The sequence below is a fragment of the Schistocerca gregaria genome, chromosome 6 (genome assembly GCF_023897955.1).
Source record: "Schistocerca gregaria isolate iqSchGreg1 chromosome 6, iqSchGreg1.2, whole genome shotgun sequence".
Lineage (NCBI taxonomy): Eukaryota > Metazoa > Arthropoda > Insecta > Orthoptera > Acrididae > Schistocerca > Schistocerca gregaria.
Window position 1 is genome coordinate 543,374,469 of NC_064925.1, and position 20,374 is coordinate 543,394,842.

Below are 20,374 nucleotides of genomic sequence, written 5' to 3' on the forward strand. Positions count from 1 at the left end.
TCTCCTTAATTTTCCTGTAGGCAGTATCTAGCTTACCCCTAGTGAGATAAGCCTCTACATCCATACTTTTGTCCTCTGGCCATGCCTGCTTAGCCATTCTGCACTTCCTCTCGATCTCATTTTTTCTATTCCTTTTTGCCTACTTCATTTACTGCATTTTTATATTTTCTTCTTTCATCAATTAAATTCAATATTTCTTCTGTTACCCAAGGGTTTCTACTAGCCCTCGTCTTGATCCTCTGCTGCCTTCACTACATCATCCCTCAGAGCTACCCATTCTTCTTCTACTGTATTTCTTTCCCCCATTCCTGTGCATTGTTAACTTATGCTCTCCCTGAAACTCTGTACAACCTCTGGTTTAGTCAGTTTATCCAGAATCTATCTCCTTAAATTCCCACCGTTTTGCTACTTCTTCAGTTTTAATCTACAGTTCATAACCAATAGATCGTGGTCAGAGTCCAAATCTGCCCCTCGAAATGTCTTACAATTTAAAACCTGGTTCCTAAATCTCTGTCTTACCCCTATATAATCTATCTGATACCTTCTACTATCTCCAGGATCTTCCATGTATACAACCTTCTTTTATGATTCTTGAACCAAGTGTTAGCTATGATTAAGTTATGCTCTGTGCAAAAATTCTAGCAGACGGCTTCCTCTTTCATGTCTTAGCCCCAATCCATATTCACCTACTACGTTTCCTTCTTTCCCTTTTCCTACTCTCGAATTCCAGTCACTTATGACTATTAAATTTTCGTCTCCCTTCACTACCTGAATAATTTCTTTTATCTCATCATACATTTCTTCAATTTCTTCTTCATCTGCACAGCTAGTTGGCATATAAACTTTTACTACTGTAGTAGGTGTGGGCTTGTTGTCTATCTTGGCCAAAATAATGCGTTCACTATGCTGTTTGTAGTAACTCACCCGCACTCATATTTTCCTATTCGTTATTAAACCTACTCCTGCATTACCACTATTTGATTTTGTGTTTATAACCCTGTAGTCACCTGACCAGGAGTCTTGTTCCTCCTGGCACCGAACGTCACTAATTCCCACTATATCTAACTTTAACCTATCCATTCCCTTTTTAAATTTTCTAACCTACCTGCCCGATTAAGGGATCTGACATTTCACGCTCCGATCCGTAGAACACCAGTTTTCTTTCTCCTGATAACGACGTCCTCCTGAGTAGTCCCCGCCCGGAGATCCGAATGGGGGACTATTTTACCTCCGGAAAATTTTACCCAAGAGGACGCCATCATCATTTAATCATACGGTAAAGCTGCATGCCCCCGGGAAAAATGACGGCTGTAGTTTCCCCTTGCTTTCAGCCGTTCGCAGTACCACAAAAGCAAGACCGTTTTGGTTAGTGTTACAGGGCCAGATCAGTCATTCATCCAGGCTGTTGCCCTTTCAACTACTGAAAAGGCTGCTGCCACTCTTCAGAAACCACATATTCGTCTGACCTCTCAACAGATTCCCCTCAGCTGTGGTTGCACCTACGGTATGGCTATCTGTGACGTTGAGGCACGCCAGCCTCCCCACCAACGGCAAGGTCCATGGTTCATATTAATAATAATATAATCTAAAATTAACGACTTGAAAAGATAATTTAAAAATTGTGTACCGGAAACACAGAGTTACTGGCAGGGTTTTTGTGTTATGGCTTCGGAAGACGGCAACAGAATGAAACGAAAGGAGTAAAATAGGATTGGAATATTTTCATTAAGAGAAAGAAGATTTGAAAACTAGCTCAAATAAGTACGCAAAGCAGAACATAACGAAAGATGAATCTAGTTCTGCCGTCCATGTGAATAGAAAAGTCTCCATTCAGTAAATATTGCCAGTCTTGATTTAAGGTATTGAGGCATGTTCTCTTAACTGGAAAACCAGTCAATAACCGGAAAATAAACCTTTGGAGCATGAAACAGACATTAATGTAAGGTGTAATTTGCACTACAATGAAAATGGAACTGATTTGAGTAGGGCAGGTAGGCAGACAAACAGATGGTTCCGGGGCATGTAACTTCTTTGCCGAATTTCAAAACATAAGAAAATGCTGAATCAGTGATCTACTTGTAGCCGAGTAAGTGACGCTAGACAACTTCCTGCAGCAACATGGAGCAGTAGTGTTGAAAACGGCATGGCATGGGAATGAGTATATGAGGCACAGTGGATTACGAGTAGTTGTTGATGAAGATTCTACATTCTAAGATAAGAAAACAATACCACGTATGGGATGGAAATCGGGTGATCTGATGTGTAACTTTAGACAACATATAGCAAATGATCGAACGGTTACAATTTGAAAAAAATTGGGTGATTTATTCAAGGGAAAGGGTTTCAGAAAAGTGGTTCAAATGGCTCTGAGCACTAAGGGACATAACTGCTGTGGTCATCAGTCCCCTATAACTTAGAACTACTTAAACTTAACTAACCTCAGGACATCACAAACATCCATGCCCGAGGCTGGATTCGAACCTGCGACCGTAGCGGTCGCGCGGTTGCAGACTGTAGCGCCTAGAACCGCTCAGCCACACCGGCCGGCGAAAGAGTTTCACAAATTGAGCAAGTCAGTAACGCGCTGGTCCACCTCTGGCCCTTATTCGTCTTGGCATTGATGGATAGAGTTGTTGGGTGCCCTCCTGAGGGATATCGAGCCAAAATATGTCAAATTTCCCGATTGATCGTCAAAATTACGAGCTGGTTGGAGGCCCTACCGATAACGCCACAAACTTTCTCAGGTGGGGACAGATCCGGCGACTTTGCTGGCCAAGGCAGGGCTTGGCAAGCGCGAAGACGAGAAGTAGGAACAATCGCCGTGTGTGGGTGAACATTATGTGGCTGATATGTAACCCCAGGATGGCATGCAACGAAGGCGACAAAACAGGGCGTAGAGTATCGCAGCGCTGTAAGGGTGCCGTGTATGGCAACTAAAGGGATCCCGCTATGAAATGAAGTGGCACTCCAGACCGTCGCCCTTGGTTCTAGGGGAGAATGGCGGGCAGCAGTCAGGTTAGTACCCCCACCTCTGTCTGGGACATCTCTAGGCACGTCTTCATTGGTTCTCGGGACTCATTTCGAAGCGGCACTCATCACTGAATACAGTTCCACTGTGGTAAGTGAATCTCCAGGCCGAAGACGATGATGGTTTGTGGGGCTCTCAACATCGTGGTCATCAGTGCCCCTAAAAGTTACAAATCGTTCCATTTCCAGTCTCGGCACTTCCCGAATGATGATGAGATGATAAGGACAACACAAACGTCCAGTCCCTAGGCGGAATAAATCCCCGAGCCGGCCGGGAATCGAACCCGGGATCAGCTAGTTAATGCCCGCCTTCACGCGACAAGAGTTTCTTATGCTGGTCTTCATGCTTACCAAACCTGCTTTGGCCAACAATGTCGGTGGACCTCTCCCCAACTGAGAACGGTTGGAGCATTACGGACAGGGTCCTGACGATTTAAAGCGTCAGTTGGACAGCATTTGGCACAATATCCTTCAGGAGGACATCCCCCAACTCACCTCTATCAATCAATGCCAAGCCGAATAACTGCTTGCATAAGGGCCAGAGATGAACCAACGCGTTACTGACTTGCTCAATTTGTGAAACTCTTTATCTTGAATAAACCATCCAATTTTTCTGATATTGTAACCATTTGGTTGTCTGTAAATGTATACCTGGCATACCGATTTCCGTACCATTCGGTTAATTCCATCGTGGAGCGCTTTTTTGTGTTTTTTATTTATTGTTTTTAGACTATATTTCTTGGAGCAGATTCAATTGTCAGGCTATATTCAATAGGTCGTCTGTATGTCCGTTAATGATGATTTGATATTGACGAATAAATGCAGTAGTGGAAAATCGTAATAGCTTGAAAACTGGCCTTTCCCTTATCATTGGGTCCTGTCGTGCAGCAGTGAAAATAATTAAATAACTAGACTTGTATTTTCTTTGTGGGACCGAGGAAATTTTTTTTTATCTCTTTCATTAATGAATGTGTTATTTGGAAGCTATTGCCTATCACGCTTTGATATTGGCTCAAAACAGTTTCCTTGAAGCTTGATAATCATAGACGTTACCGACAACTGGAAAATCTTTTCTTACATCTACGTATACACATGGTTAACAAATTAGTCGTGTGTTAGGTGTGACTCACGTAAAGGTAGCGCAGTACAAGTAACCGGAATTTTTCTTCTGCTTCGCATAACATACAGCCGTGGAACAGCCACTGCTATTAATCTCCCCGAACAATTTCACGCATCGCCGAAGGTTCCCACCAGAACATTTGCAGACGTTCGTTTTTAATTGAGAAATTCCCCGCGGAGCCGTTCGCCGCTCTGGGCAGGATTTATATCGCCCTCGCGACGCTGGCTGCGGTCCCCGTTATGAGGCGTGCGTTGGCCGAGTATCAGACCCGGAGCCGAGGAACCGGACTTCGCAAGTGCTACTTCCGCAATTCATGTCACGCGCGAAACAGACTGCCTCTGGTTAGTGAGCAAAACAAGGCTGTTATGGCGTAATTCTCCGCCACATGCCCTCGGAGTTAAGAAAAAAAGCTACATCGTGAGCCCCAGATAGGGTTGAAAAGTCGCACAAAATATTTTTAAAAATATGGCAATTTACAATAAATTAAATTGTTTCTTTGGACAGAATTGTACGCATGCTACACCAGACATTAGCGCGAGTAATTCAAATTGCTTTCATCACATATTCTAGTGGTTCCCTGCCTGGCGTAATTACTTCCTGAGGATTAAAATGTAATTTGCTAACAAACAAAAGCAAAAGGGTTTCAATTGTATTTCAGTCAAGAAATTAAATTATTCTTAAAAATCATTACTATTACCACTTTTTCTGAGTCTGTAATATAAAATTACAAAACTGACAAATAATTACATTGGCTGGGGTTGATATCAAATTGATACACAAATTAATTAAATTGATCAATTCATTACCCCAACCACCCACACCGACCAACAAACTCACAGATGACGTCATGTGTTTTCCCAAGCTGGCACGTGGGTCACCATCCCCTCCCCACACCTCCTCGTTCCCCCTCCCACATCTACTTTATTGGCGTAATGTCGAATTTTGGCGGGATTTCTTTGTTCCAAGGCTGTACTGGCCTATTATCCCACCCCCAACCCCCACCCCGAAATTGGTCGGAATTAAACGTGGAGGATGCCCTTTCCATGACTCAAACCCTGGTCCTTCAGGAAAATGGTTCAAATGGCTCTGAGCACTATGGGACTTAACATCTGAGGTCATCAGTCCCCTAGACTCAGAACTACTTAAACTTAACTAACCTACGGACATTTGCAACGATAGACGAGATGAACAAAATCGCAGACGCCGCTTCGCGTGATCCAGCAAGATGAGTACCAAGAGTGCTTCCAGAAGGGGAAACGAAGTTGGGAGTGGTGAATCAATTGTGGAGGAGAGTATTTCGAGAAAAACCTTGCACAATAAGTAAAAGGTAAACGCTGAAAAATTTTGCGGAAAAGATTCCGGAATTTTTTGAACAGACTCGTCCGCAAGCATGAAGAATAAAGACGAAGAATGTTAAAAACGGTTAAAATGGCTCTAAGCACTATCGGACTTAACACATGAGGTTAGAACTACGTAAACCTAACTAACGTAAGGACATCACACACATCCATGTCTGAGTCAGGATTCGAACCTGCGACCGTAGCAGCAGCGCGGTTCCGAACTGCAGCGGCTAGAACCGCTCGGCCACAGCGGCTGGCTGAGGAATGTTAATAACCTTTGTTTAATTAAAAGAGTTTTCACACAAATAAATATGAGGCGTTGTATTTGTATTAAACCGGGGACCTAGAAACGATGGAGAGTGTTCGTCCCGCCTTCGCTCTCAGTCGTTCACAACCCCACAACAGGCTAGAGCAGTCCACCCACCCCACCGCCGCCCTACGCCGAACACACTGTTATTGTGAAATGCGGCCCCAGAGGACCCACAGGGAACGTCTCACACCAGACGAGTGTAACCCAAAATGTTTTTGCGTGGTAGAATAATTATGGTGTACACGTACGTGGAAACGGTGTTTCTCTAACAATTGCCGAAACAATGTAACTGAGGCGGAATAAGGCGTACCAGCCCGCATTCGTCGAGGCAGATGTAAAACCGCCTTAAAAACCCTCCACAGGCTGTCCGGCACACCGGACCTCGACACTAATCGGCAGGGCGGATTCGTTCCGGGGCCGGCATGCTTCACCGCTTGGGAAGCAGCGCGTTACACCGCACGGCTAGCTGGGCGGGCTATCTGAGGCGTTACTTTTCAGCATTCTGTGTACTTCGTATAACTATTCGGTTCCGCTCAATCGTAGTGTTGCTTACATGTACATCATTCTACACCTTTCTATGAACAAATTACAAAATTCTATCAACAATTTATTTCTGTTTTACGCAGTGGTGCAATTCTCTATCTGCTACGAAGTCGCGCGTGGCATATCTGAGGCACGGTAGGCAGAGAAGGACAAGTTCCTCTCTCTGTCTCTGTCTCTGTCTCTGTCTCTCTCTCTCTCTCTCTCTCTCTCTCTCTCTCTCTCTCTCTCTCTCTCTCTCACACACACACACACACACACACACACACACACACACACACACTAGCTCATCACTATTACTAGGCAGCAAAAGCGAGCGCTTCCTTCTGTACAAGTTGTCACTTTGGGTAGTTAATTTGCGAGCTCACTTGAGATTCAGAATGGAAACATGACTGTTAAGGGTCGGTCCAAGTCTCTGAAGCGCCAATGTAAGCTTCGACACAATCCTCAACCACAGGCTGCTCAGAAGGGCTGCATTTTGGCGGCGGCGCAGTGCGTCACAGCACTGCGTGAGCACTCTTCTGCTGCTGCTAGAGGACGCAGGTCAGACATCGAGTAGCGGGACAGCAGCGGTACTCACCCAGAAGACGAGGTTGAAGGCGACCAGGGAGATCTTGGCGCAGGTGGCGCCGCACCCCATCGCCATGGCGCCGGCCGCGTGTCTGCAACACGATGCAAGCCGTCAGTTAGCATACGCTTCTAATATATGTGCGGCACATGCCTTGCATTACACTCAGTGTGGATATCTACCTAGAGGCAGAGACCAAATTGTAGAAATAACAAAGAAGCAGTAAAATTAGTTTGTTACTTAATTTTTCAAAGGTCCTATTCACGACAAACATTACAATGTAAATCGTTTTCTGAACACACAATGGATATTTAAAAAAAAGCCTAAACGAGGACGAGAACGACTCTTGATCTGTCTGTTACACGATTTTGATTATGTATATAGACAGTTCCTCCATTGCAGGAATCGCGAAACTTGTCGATTCGTGCCTGTTATCGATATCGATACTGGGAAGACTTTGGTTCGGAGAATTCCAAGACTTTTTAATTTTTAGCTTTTGTGTAATTTCACATTTGCTACTGCAATTCTTCATTTATTTTTTTCATGTCAGAGTTAGACTAACAAGTTAAGCTAACTGGCAATTACAGATGCATTGATTTCCTCTGGTCTCGTTCTTGTTGCGATTTCTGGTAGATCTGGCGGAAGGCTGCAGAGAGGAAAAAACTCTACAGCCGGAGACATGCTATTATTGTTACACAAATGTCGAATTGATCTACGGAACGCTTTAACGGAAATTTGTTGGGACACTGGAACCTGATCCCAAATAATGTAACTGCAATCCTGCATCAATTTTCAGTAGTTTTTATTTTACTTTGCTTTGAAACATTAAAGACGCCGTATGTGTCATAGACGTGAATTGTCATGCAACTGCGCCCATACCATAGTTTGTATGGGGGGATGGGGGGGGGGTTGACCTGGGGGTAGGAAGCATCAGTAATATTTTGGAAGACAAATGGCGACTTGTAAGTATCCTTAAAAAAGTTCCTTTTCCAACCCTGTCAACCAACTTTTAAATCATTTTCTTGAAAGAAACACACCTGACTGTGTTATATCTTTTGCCTTTTGCTGAGGGCTAGGGAAGGTGTATGTAGAATGGCGTGTTTGTGAAATGCCTGCAGTGCCAGCGCCAGCCTGCACAGTTGTTGTGTGGCCTTAACGCCAGTCATGGTTAGGTGGCAAGGCTACTTTTATAATTCTTGGTGTTGAGTGAGTTTGTGAGCATCAAGAAATGGCCATATTTTTTATTGCATTGACATAGGAGTTTAAATTTTATCATTGGCAACGGAGCATAGACCTTAGTGTGTGACACAAATTTCAACGTTATTTTTCCACCAGCTCCTGAGACAAATAGTTCATAACTGTGTGAGAAACAGACAGTGAAACAATCAGACAGAGAGACAGATGGACAACAAAGTGATTCTATGGGCGCTCCGTTTTCACCGATTGAAATACAGAACCCTAAAAAGATGAAAAACATACTGGCTGTTTACAAGTTTCTTCTGTATAAATGACTAATTATTTCTACCGAAAAATTCATCTTTGGTATAGAAGGAATTATCGAGCAGAAATGTCTTTAACCTACATTTGATAACACGTTCTCCAACCTGTCAAATGTTTTATTTCCACGGACAGACTGTCAAAGAGTTTCACCCATCTCAGTGCAAAATTTAAATTCCTTAAAGGGTAAGGCAGATCAGTTTTGCTTCTTGTATTCTGCTTAAGAATTTCTCTATTACTCTCAAACTCAACTGGGTTGTTGATAACATACTTCATAAATATAGAAATATACTGTGAATCTACTGGTAACATTCCCTGCTACTGAAAGATATGCCTGGATGATATGCATATGTGAAACCCACAGGAAACATTAATTACAGGGACATTCTTTTATGTAATGACTACCTCTTGCCTGAACGTCTGAAAGCAAGGGGAAACTACAGCTGTCATTGTTCCCGAAGGCATGCAGCTTTACTGCATAATTAAATGATGATGGCGACCTCTTGGGTAAAATATTCTGGAGATAAAATAGTTCCCCATTTGGATCTCCGGGCGGGGACTACTCAGGAGAGCTTTGTTATCAGGAGAAAGAAAACTGGCGTTCTACGGATCGGAGAGTGGAATGTCGGATCCCTTAATTGGGCAGGTAGGTTCGAAAATTTAAAAAGGAAAAGGATAGAGATATAGTGGGAATTAGTGAAGTTCGGTGTCAGTAGGAACAAGGCTTTTGATCAGGTGAATACAGGGTTATAAATACAAAACGAAATAGGGGTAATGCAGGAGTAAGTTTAATAATGAATTAAAAAATAGGAATGCATATTGAACGCATTATTGTGGCCATGATAGAGGCGAAGCTCACACCTACAACAATAGTACAAGTTTATATGCCAAATAGCTCTGCAGATGATGATGAAATTTATGAAATGTATGATGAGATAAAAGAAATTATTCAGGTAGTGAAGGGAGATGAAAATTTAATAGTCATGGGTGACTGGAATTCGACAGTAGGAAAAAGAAGTGAAGGGAACATAGTAGGTGAATATGGGTTGGGGCTAAGAAATGAAAGAGGAAGCCTGGTAGAATTTTGCACAGACCATAACTTAATCATAGTTGACACTTGGTTCAAGAATCACGAAAGAAGGTTCTATACATGGAAGAACCCTAGAGATACTAAAAGGTTTCAGATAGATTATATAATGGTAAGACAGAGATTTAGGAGCCAGATTTTAAATTATAAGTCAATTCGAGGGGCAGATGTGGACTCTGACCACAATCTACTGGTTCTGAACTGTAGATTAAAATGAAAGAAACTGCAAAATATGCGAATTGAAGGAGATGGGACCTGGATAAACTGAAAGAACTAGAGATTGTACAGAGTTTCAGGGAGAGCATAAGGGAGCAATTGACATGAATGGGGGAAAGAAATACAATAGAAGAAGAATGAGTAGCTTTGAGAAATGAAATAGTGAAGACAGCAGAGGATCAAGTAGGTAAAAAGACGAGCGCTAATAGAAATCCTTGGGTAAAAGAAGAGATACTGAATTTAATTGATGAAAGGAGAAAATACAAAAATGCAGCAAGTGAAACAGGCAAAAAGGAATACAAACGTCTCAAAAATGAGATCGACAGGAAGTGCTAAATGGCTAAGCAGGGATGGCTGGAGCACAAATGTAAAGATGTAGAGGCTTATCTCACTAGGGGTAAGATAGATACTGCCTCCAGGAAAATCAAAGAGACATTTGGAGAAAAGAGAACCACTTGTATGAATATCAAGAGCTCAGATGGAAACCCAGTTCTAAGCAAAGAAGGGAAAGCAGAAAGGTGGAAGGAGTATACAGAGGGTCTATACAAGGCTGATGTACTTGTGGACTATATTACGGAAGTGGAAGAGGATGTAGATGAAGGTGAAAAGGGAGATATGATACTGCGTGAAGAGTTTGACAGAGCACCGAAAGACCTAAACCGAAACAAGGCCCTGAGAGTAGACAACATTCCATTAGAACTACTAACAGCCTTGGGACAAAACTCTACAATCTGGTGAGCAGGATGTATGAGACAGGCGAAATTCCCTCAGACTTCAATAAGAATATGATTCCAATCCCAAAGAAAGCAGCTGTTGACAGATGTGAAAATTACCGAACTATCAGTTTAATAAGTCACAGCTGCAAAATACTAACGCGAATTCTTTACAGACGAATGGAAGAACTGGTAGAAGCCTACCTCAGGGAAGATCAGTTTGAATTCCGTAGAAATGTTGGAACACGTGAGGCAATACTGTCCCTACAACTTATCTTAGAAGAAAGATTAAGTAAAGGCAAACCTACGTTGCTAGCATTTGTAGACTTAGAGGACGTTTTTGACAATGTTGACTGGAATACTCTATTTCAAATTCTGAAGATGGCAGGGGTAAAATACAGGGAGCGAAAGGTTATTTACAATTTGTACAGAAACGAGATGGCAGTTGTAAGAGTCAAGGGGCATTAAAGGGAGGCAGTGGTTGGGAAGGGAGTGAGACAGGATTGTAGCTATTCAATCTGTATATTGAGCAAGCAGTAAACGAAAGAAAAGTTTGGAGTAAGTATTAAAATCCAGGGAGAAGAAATAAAATCTTTGAGGTTCGCCGATGACATTGTAATTCTACCAGAGCAAATGACTTGGAAGAGCAGTTGAACGGAATGGAAAGTGTCTTGAAAGGAGGATATAAGATGAACATCAAAAAATGCAAAATGGGGGTAATGGAATGTAGTCGAATTAAGTCGGGTGATGATGAGGGAATTAGATTAGGAAATGAGACACTTAAAGTAGTTAAGGAATTTTGCTATTTGGGGAGCAAAATAACTGATGATGGTCGAAGTAGAGAGGATATAAAATGTAGACTGACAATGGCAAGGAAAGAGTTTCTGAAGAAGAGAAATTTGTTAACATCGAGTATTGATTTAAGTGTCAGGAAGTCGTTTCTGAAAGTATTTGTATGGAGTTTAGCCATGTATGGAAGTGAAACATGGACGATAAATAGTTTAGACAAGAAGTGAATAGAAGCTTTCGAAATGTGGTGCTATAGAAGAATGCTATAGATGGGTAGATCACATAACTAATGAGGAGGTATTGAATAGGATTGGGGAGAAGAGGAGCTTGTGGCACAACTTGACTAGAAGAAGGGATCAGTTGGTAGGACATGTTCTGAGGCATGAAGGGATCACCACTTTAGTACTGGAGGGCAGCATGGATGGTAAAAACCGTAGAGGGAGACCATGAGATGAATACACTAAGCAGATTCAGGAGGATGTAGGCTGCAGCAGGATAGAGTAACATGGAGAGCTGCTTCGAATCAGTCTCAGGACTGAAGACCACAACATCAACAACAACAACCTTTTGCCTAAGTGAGAATGTATCCTAGAATTCTCCCTAATAAGAGATCAATAGATGAGGATATGCAAAATATGTTATTTTTCCGACCTCTATATCGGAAAATTGGGGAAATATTCTTGCAACAAAAGTAGCCAAACCTAACTTTTTTTGCAGGTTTACTAATTCGTTTTTCTATTTTCATCATCATGTACACCTAAGAACTTTCTACCATGTTTACTATTTTTGCTTTGTATAAGTGGTTAACTGGGGGTCAAATATTTTTCACAGTAAAAAATTTGATAACTGTGTTTTTTTGCAAAGTTTAATGCTAGTCCAGTTGTGCAAAATCAGTAAGTAACTTTTTCAAACACATTTTTTACTATTTTTCTGTTAATGCATCTTTGCTTGCCTTTACAACAACGCTTGTCTATTCTGCAGACAGGACTAGTTCTGCATTCTGATTAGAATAAAATAGAAGATCATTAACATAAAACGAAAACAGAATTGAGCCAATGATCGAACACTATGGGACTCCCCTTGTTATTTCTCTGATCACAAAACAGGTGTCATGAGACCTGAGGATGTAAGAAGGGTATGGTGAGGAGATGAAAGAAATACTGTACGAAAAAGAAACAAACATACGATAAGGAACTCAAGTTGGTACGAGGTCCCAAACTGTCTGAACACAGACAAGGTCAAAAGCAAGTCGCCGAACAAATAACAGCAACACGGATACGGTGGAATAGCATTCTGGGTTTTCTTAACGATTGGAAAGAATTCTGCGTTCTTTTATAGGATTCCAACCAATCACGTTTGTGGCACACTACCAAAGAGGACTAACAGGAGATACATGAAATGTATTCGCAGCTGCAAACACGATTGACGCAGATTCTCTGAGACACTGAAAAACCTTAACCAGACGTTCTTGAACTATACCGTAATAAACTATTTACTGAGTTCCAGGAAATAGTATTAAATTAGGAAACTGTGATAATACTGGAAACCGCTAGGTATTGCTCCCACGATGGAGAAGTTATAATAATTGTGTACGCTTTCAGCATGCATTTTGCCCGCGCTCCGTACGGTACTGAAACGGGAAGGAACCTTAATTCGTTGTGCAATGGGAAGTAGCCCCTGTCACACCCTTCATAATGGTTTTGAAAGTATAGATTTAGATGTAGATGTATCTGAGATAATTTTGCGTCATGTTCAGTGTTTTGGTCTTACTCCGGTTTTCTTAAAATTAAATGTGATTTATTACTGCTAATACGAACGCAAAATTTTATCTACGCTATTAGCTGTCACTTCACCAATTCGTCTCTTAATTTTCTCTCACTTATAAACAACAGTGCAACAACTTTCTGGATAATTATTTCGTTCTATTTTATCCGTGATTCTAACGTAAGTTACCCTACTTAAAATTAGTATTTCCAACGCACAGACTCTTTCGGTTTACTCGCACAGATATTTTCGTTATTTGTGTTTTGTGTACTATTTCTTCTTGCGAGTATTTTGATACTGAACCTGGGTGTATCCAGATAGGAAAACAGTGAACCAAATTGTCCACCTAATTTTAGAGAAGAGAATAAGGAAGTGGATACAAAATGTTAGAACGGCAAGAGGTGCGGAATGTGGATCGGACCACTTCCTTGTCAGAGGAAGGATAAAAACAATATGGAGAGCCAGGAAGCACAAAAGAATGCAAATAGTCACTCGATATGACCACGAGAGTCTGACTGAAGATAATATAAGAAGAACTTTCAAGATAGCACTAACGAACCGTTTTGAGGCTTTGAATGAAGAGGAAGGAGATACTTTGGTGGATCGGAACTGGAAGGCGATTGCAGAGACCATTAAAGAAACAGCCCAAGAAGTAATCCCAAAGCGAACTAGGGGAAAAAGAGTGTGGTTCAATGAGGAGTGTGAGGGAGCTATCAGGGAGAGACAATGGGCCAAGCTACTGTGGATACAAAGCAATATGCAAGAAGAAGAAAAATCGAAGTTTGAAGAAACACGACGGCAGACCCAAGCCACATTGAGGAAAGCAAAGAGAAAATATGTAAAAAGTATCATGGAGGAAGCTGAACAAGACTCTCATGGAAATAGGTATAAAGAACTTTATAGAAAAGTGAAAAGTTTTAAAGGAGGGACATACCATCAACACAGATTCATAAAAGATGACAATGCAAGAATGTTAACAAAAGATCAAAAAATTGGAAGAAGATGGATGGAATACTTCAGAGAACTACTCAGCTCTGATGAACCAACCGAACTACTTGAGTTTGATGAACCAGTAACAGTAGACCAGAATATCCTCCACCCACCATTGAAGAGACCCAGATTAAAAACCTTAAGAATGGTAAAAGTCCAGGTGAGGATGGTATTCCTGCTGAACTTCTCAAGGATGGAGACTAAATCCTCTGTTTCAAAATCCACAAGCTAATCGAGCAAATTTGGGTAAAACATGAAATACCAGAGCAATGGAAGGTAGCTGTGATATGCACCATATATAAAAAGAAAGACAAATCCGTATGTGACAACTACAGGGGCATAGCGCTACTCAATATCTGTTATAAGATCTTCTCCAACTGCCTATTAGAACGAATAAAACCTCTAGCAACAGACATAATTGGAGAATACCAAGGAGGTTCCCAGGCAGGACCAGATTTTTGTCCTAAAACAGGTCTGTTAAAAAATGTACGAATACGGACGAGAGATACATCTGTTTGTAGACTTCAAGAAGGCTTACGACAGTGTACATAGACCTAGCCTGATTAGAGCTATGACAGAGTTTGGTATACCAAAGAAGTTGGTCAAACTGGTAGAGGTATGCCTAAATGACACAAAACTTAAGGTTAAGGTAGGCAATCAAATGACAGCAAGCTTCCAAGTTGTAGCAGGATTACGCCAAGGAGATGGGCTATGACCTGTCCTCTTCAACCTGGCACTTGAGAAGGTACTGTGGGATTTCAACAAAGAAAACATCAAGGTCATTCAGATTAGTAATGAACACATTACATATGTGGCCTGTGCAGACGACATTGCACTATTAGCATGCACACAAGAAGATCTGAAGAGAAGTATCCAGACCTTGGAGTTATTGGCAGCTAGGATCGGTCTACAAATTAGCTCTGAAAAAGACAGAGTATATGACCATAGGAAGAAAGATCCAGAACTCTCAAGATTTAATTGTGAACAACACCACGTATAAACATGTGAAAGAGTTCAAATACCTTGGATCATTTTTACAGAAGTAACATCAACTGAAGCAGAGATAAAAGCACGACTGCTGCGGGAAACAGATACTATCACTCTCTAGACCCTATATTAAATTGTATAAGTGTCTCTCAACAACTAAAGCTACGGTTGTATAAGACATTAAAAATGCCAGTAGTACTTTATGGTTCTCAAATCTGGAGCACTCGAAAACAAGACCTTAAGCGACTGCTAACATTTGAAAGGAAAGTCCTCAGGAAAATATTTGGACCAGTCAGAGATCAGACTACTGGAGAATGGAGAAGACGCCATAACACTGAATTAGAAGAGCTGTATAAGGAGCGTAACATCTTGGGAGTGATGAGAAGCAAAAGACTGCAATGGGCTGGACGTGTTAGAATGGAGGCAACAAGATGGCCCAAAATCACAATGGACTGGATCCCGTCAGGCAGCAGACCAGTGGGAAGACCTAGAAAGAGTTGGATCGATGGAGTGAGAGAAGACCTGTTGCAGCTGGGAGTCACGGAAAACTGGAGACAGACAGCAGAAGACAGAGACGGATGGAGAGCTCAAACTGTGGTGGCGCGCGGTCCTCTGGGCCTGATCGCGTGAATGAATGATGAATGATGAGTATTTTGATACAGTTCTTATAATGTATGACATATACTTCATTTCACTTGTAACACTTTTATGTTCCCTTTTTCGCTATTAGATTTCTATCTACAAGTTTATGTTTTAGTGGGAGCAGATGTCTGAAGAAAATTTGTTTTTGGCATGTGAGACTTTGCTCAACACCTTGGTTATGTTTTGGATGGAGTATCAGCAGTACGGGCGGTTTGTGTACATGTTGTATTTAGTTTATAACTACAGGTACCCATACCCTTTCATTCAATTGTCTAGCTACTTAATGCGATATAGGTGGGGACCACACGATAGCCTACGAAGCATTATCTAGCTGATGGAAAAAAGAATAAAATATTCCTTTGCTCGTTGACAAATGAGTGGGGAAAGGCAATGAAATGGCAAAGGTCAAAGCCAGAATGTATTGCTGAACTTAGAGCACCAGAAGCAGCACTCGACGTCCTGCTATCACTACAACCCCAATGTGCGCCTGATTCCACTCTGTCCTCCTTCCACACGATGACACTCATGGTGTAGACACTGAACTCCACATTAAAACCCTCATTTCCAGCCTGTCAATATCAAACAGCAGGGCTACATTATGATATCCAGTCTGTGCCAAGCAATACTGCACCTCTGACAACTGTGGGATGCCAGTGTAACGGTATTTATCTACGATACCACAGTAGTGGTATCATAGATAGGTACCACCCCACTGGCATCCCACAATTTGTAATGGCTACGCATGTTTCCGTCAGACGCCGATAACCGTCATGGGGGATCCGGCGGACCCATTAGAGCGCTCTCACCGCGCCACACTTCCAGCGGTTCCATACCAGGAGCTCCCTCTACTGCTGCAATATAGGATTGTTGGTGGCAGCCACACAGCCCATTCGCAACAATGCGTGCACCAGTCGCACAGGAGTCGCCACCGAGATGCAACCTAGTCACAACCCCTACTATTGCTCGTGCGTTAGTTAAGAGAGTCTCACTCTATGGTGCTCTTGTTGGTGTAATATTAAGTAGACATTGTTTCTGCATGTTCAGCTGTAAAAAGTCTTTGTACACTTGGAAAAAGCTATCAGTTAAGTAAAGCTTCTTTTTACCGTATGTACTTATTTGCTAATCATTTCTGTTCCTGTTTTTCTTTCCTATGATGACAGCTGCTGCACTACTCTCCTTACCATTTTGTACGAAACAGTACACAACAACCACTGACAGCGGACCTCGAACCTTCGACCACTGAATGACCATCCAGACGCTTGGGCAGCACTGCACTCTGCTGCCTGCATGACTCTACGACACTGGGTTCCAGTCATCTCAGGATCGGCATATGTTTAAACCTATGGCCTTGTCTATGCTACCACTGACAGAGCTTGGCTGGGAGGTGAACACACCAGGAGACACCATGTCAATGTATACGCTACACTAACCAGGGATCAACACTAGCAAGACCGATGTCTCAATTAATGCAATTAATCAGCAATAAAGGGTTTCTTCTAGCCATGGGCTTCCTTTGAACGCCACACCTACATCCATCTCTGGTGTAGAATCACCACACACACCAAGCCATGCTAGGAACCTCATTACAGCAGTGTTGTTTCAGCAGTTTGCTTGTAGAGTTTGCGCTGACAAGCCGAAACATTTTTACGATTGTCCACAACGAGACTGAATGTAATATAATGACTTTGTGGGCTTGTGACATGTTAAGGGACATGTATAAGTGGAGCAGAGGTGAGGGTTAAATCAATAACGTGACTGCACTGGCCAAAAACTGGGGAAAACTGCAGACATAAACGACTTTGATAAAGGGTAGATTGTTATGGCCCTATGACTTTGACTGAGGTTTTCAGAAACAGTGAAGCTGATTAGCTGATCAGCTGGACATTGACTGCTGCTTCTGGGGTTATAGATACAGCACTGCATTCAGGCTGTGACGTTGCCATTTCACTGCCTTCCCCATCTATTTTGTCAAAGAGCAAATAAAAACTTTATCTTTGCTGATACTATTGTAAGAATACATGGGAACTGGTTTATGGTCGGTGAAACCATGAGTAGGCAACAAGATGTTAAATGTTCACGAGTCGACACAGAATGTAAAGATCGCAGGCTTGTCCGCTCTGTAAAGGAAAATAGGTGGCGATTTGAGGCAGATTTGACGACAGAATAATGCAGGTGTAGGCAGAAGTGATTTGGAGGAAACCGTTGTGCGCATATTTTTAAACATCAGCTCCACAGCAGAAGATTGGTACATATTCCTACGTTGAACGAAAGACATGAAATTAAGATTACTGTAGGAATGGGACCATCTAGACTGGACTATGGATTAGTGAAAATGCGTCCCCTGGTCTGACAAAAGACGTTTCTTATTACAAGAGGTCGCTGGTGGTGACCGGCAGGCGTATAGCTGCTCGAAACATGAACGGCGTCACTGAAGGAGACCAAGGGAGGGGATTACTATGGCGACATTAACCTGAGTTTGCGTGGGATGTGTGGCAGTAATCGAGGCATCACGACAGCTGTGGACTATGTGAACATTTTTGTGGCTACCTGCATCCCTTTATGCTTGATGTCTTCCCCGATAGCTATGGAGAGTTCCAGCAAGTTAAGCATCCGTGTCACAACGCCAGAATCGTGCTACAGTGGTTCCAGGAGTGAGCTAGTGAACTCTCGTTGTTGTCTTGGGCACAAAATTAGTATAATCTGAAGCCGATAGAACATATCTGGGACGCTAGGGGACGCTAGCTACGTGCTCACAAACCACCTGTCCGTAATTTACCTGAATTTCGTGACCTGGTTTTACTTAGCTCCGGAAACCTACGAAGGACTTATCGAAACCACATCACACAGAATCGATGCATTGCAAAGATGGACCAACACCATATTAAGTGTTTAAGGTCAGCGCTTTTTTTTTCTTAGAAACCGTGAAGTGACAGTCAGAGAGAGGAATCGTCGTCTGTACACACGTGTCGGCAATCTCTGCCGCGGAGTAATATCAACTTTATTATCGCAGTAATTCAAATGAGCTTCTGTATCGCGAGTGCTAAAAAGCTCACACATTTAACGTAAGTATACTTGGATCGATTAGTACACAGTTCGAGGGGCTCAAGAAAAAAAAGAAAAATAAAGGTGCGACCATAGAACTTGCTGATGGATAACCTTGGCGGATACAGTGGTTGCAGTTTTCTACATTTTACCTATTCAGGAAACGTTACACCTCGAAAATCACTTCACCGCTATTCTGGAAATACCTTGTACTCATGGTGTGTTTATACTAGCATAGATGAAGTCACCGGATGACGTGGCAGGAAAATAAATAGGGGTGTGACCGACTAGCCAAAACCTACGTGACTGTTCTGTACAGAATGAGGTGGGGCGTGGTCGACAGCTTCTTGTGACGCTTCGATTTGACAGCTTGCTATAATCTCGTCAATATACCCCCTAAGACAAAAAAACAATACATACTGGTTCAAACGACTCAGAGCACTATGGGACTTAACATCTGAGGTCATCAGTCGCCTAGAACTTAGAGCTGCTTAAGGCGGATAGGACGTCAAACGGGCCAAGTTGGAGCGGGAAAGCCTCAGAGGACATTCTGATTTCTAGTGTCTGTACTTTTACAAATGAATTCATAAAACTTCGTCAGCTTGACCAGGAAGGATTCATGATTCACACTCATAGCAGTGGAAGTTCGAAAACATAACGAACTTTTTTTTTACGTGTGAAATTTCAGAATTTTTTCACTTACTAACTGCTGCATTTGTTGCTATAGGTACAGTTTTCTTCATAAGTTAGAGAGAGTCTTCGATGAAGTTTGCACAGCATTCATACCATATATACAGGCGTATGAAACTCAAGAATTTGTTTAATTTATGAGAAAACGAATGATCAGTTATATTTTAAACTTCATGTTTAGAAAAAACATAAATTTTGTAGTTAATAACCTCAATTTTTACCACAGTTTTTAATAGATTTGGAAAATTCTACAGTTTCATTCACCTTTAAGTATGGTTTGTATGCTGTGCAAAATTCATCGAACCATCTCTCTTACTTATGAAGAAAAGAGTACCTATAACAACATATGCAACCATTAGTAAGTGAAAAAAAGACGAAAAAAATGATGAAATTTCACACGTAACAAAAATTACTTCGTTGTGTTTTCGAACTTCCACTGCTATGAGTGTGAATTCCGAATCCTTCCTAGTAATTCTGAAAAAGCTTTCTTAATTTTTTTGTAAAAGTATAGACAGTGGAAATTAAAATGTCCTGTGGTGTCTCTCCTGCTCCAAGTCGGCCCGTTTGACGTCCTACCCCCCCTTAAACCTAACTAACCTAAGGACATCACACACATCCATGCATGAGGCAGGATTCGAACCTGTGACGTAGCGGTAACGTGGTTCCAGACTGAAGGGCCTAGAACCGCTCCGCCATACCGACCGGCAACAAGTCATTCTGCGAAGGAATTAACCAATAGGTACGGAAATCGGCAGATGTGATGTTCATGTACACACAAACAAGTGATTATGATTATAATTTCAGAAAAGTTGAATGATTTATACGATAGAAAAAGTTTCACAAACTGTGCAAGCCAATAAGGCGCTGGTCCACCTCTGACCTTTATACAAGCGTTATTCGACTTGGCGAAGAATGATAGAGTTTTTGGATGTCTTTTGAGGCTTATTGTGCCAAATTATGTCTAATTGGCGCGTTAGATCGTCAAAATCCCGGGCTGTGTGGAAGGCTCTGACTATAATCCTCCACATGTGCTCAGTTGGGGAGAGATCCGG

General features: G+C 42.0%; 1 protein-coding gene across 2 annotated transcripts in view; it reads right to left on the bottom strand.

The window, feature by feature from the left end:
• Nucleotides 1-20,374, bottom strand: part of LOC126278462 (CD151 antigen-like) — a 1,693,623-nt gene that overhangs the window by 272,300 nt on the left and 1,400,949 nt on the right. For both annotated transcript variants that reach the window (XM_049978598.1, XM_049978599.1), the window contains exon 4: nt 6,918-6,999. In XM_049978598.1, the coding sequence (XP_049834555.1) occupies nt 6,918-6,983 (66 nt within the window). In that variant the 5' untranslated portion in view covers nt 6,984-6,999. The remainder of the gene's footprint in view (nt 1-6,917; nt 7,000-20,374) is intronic.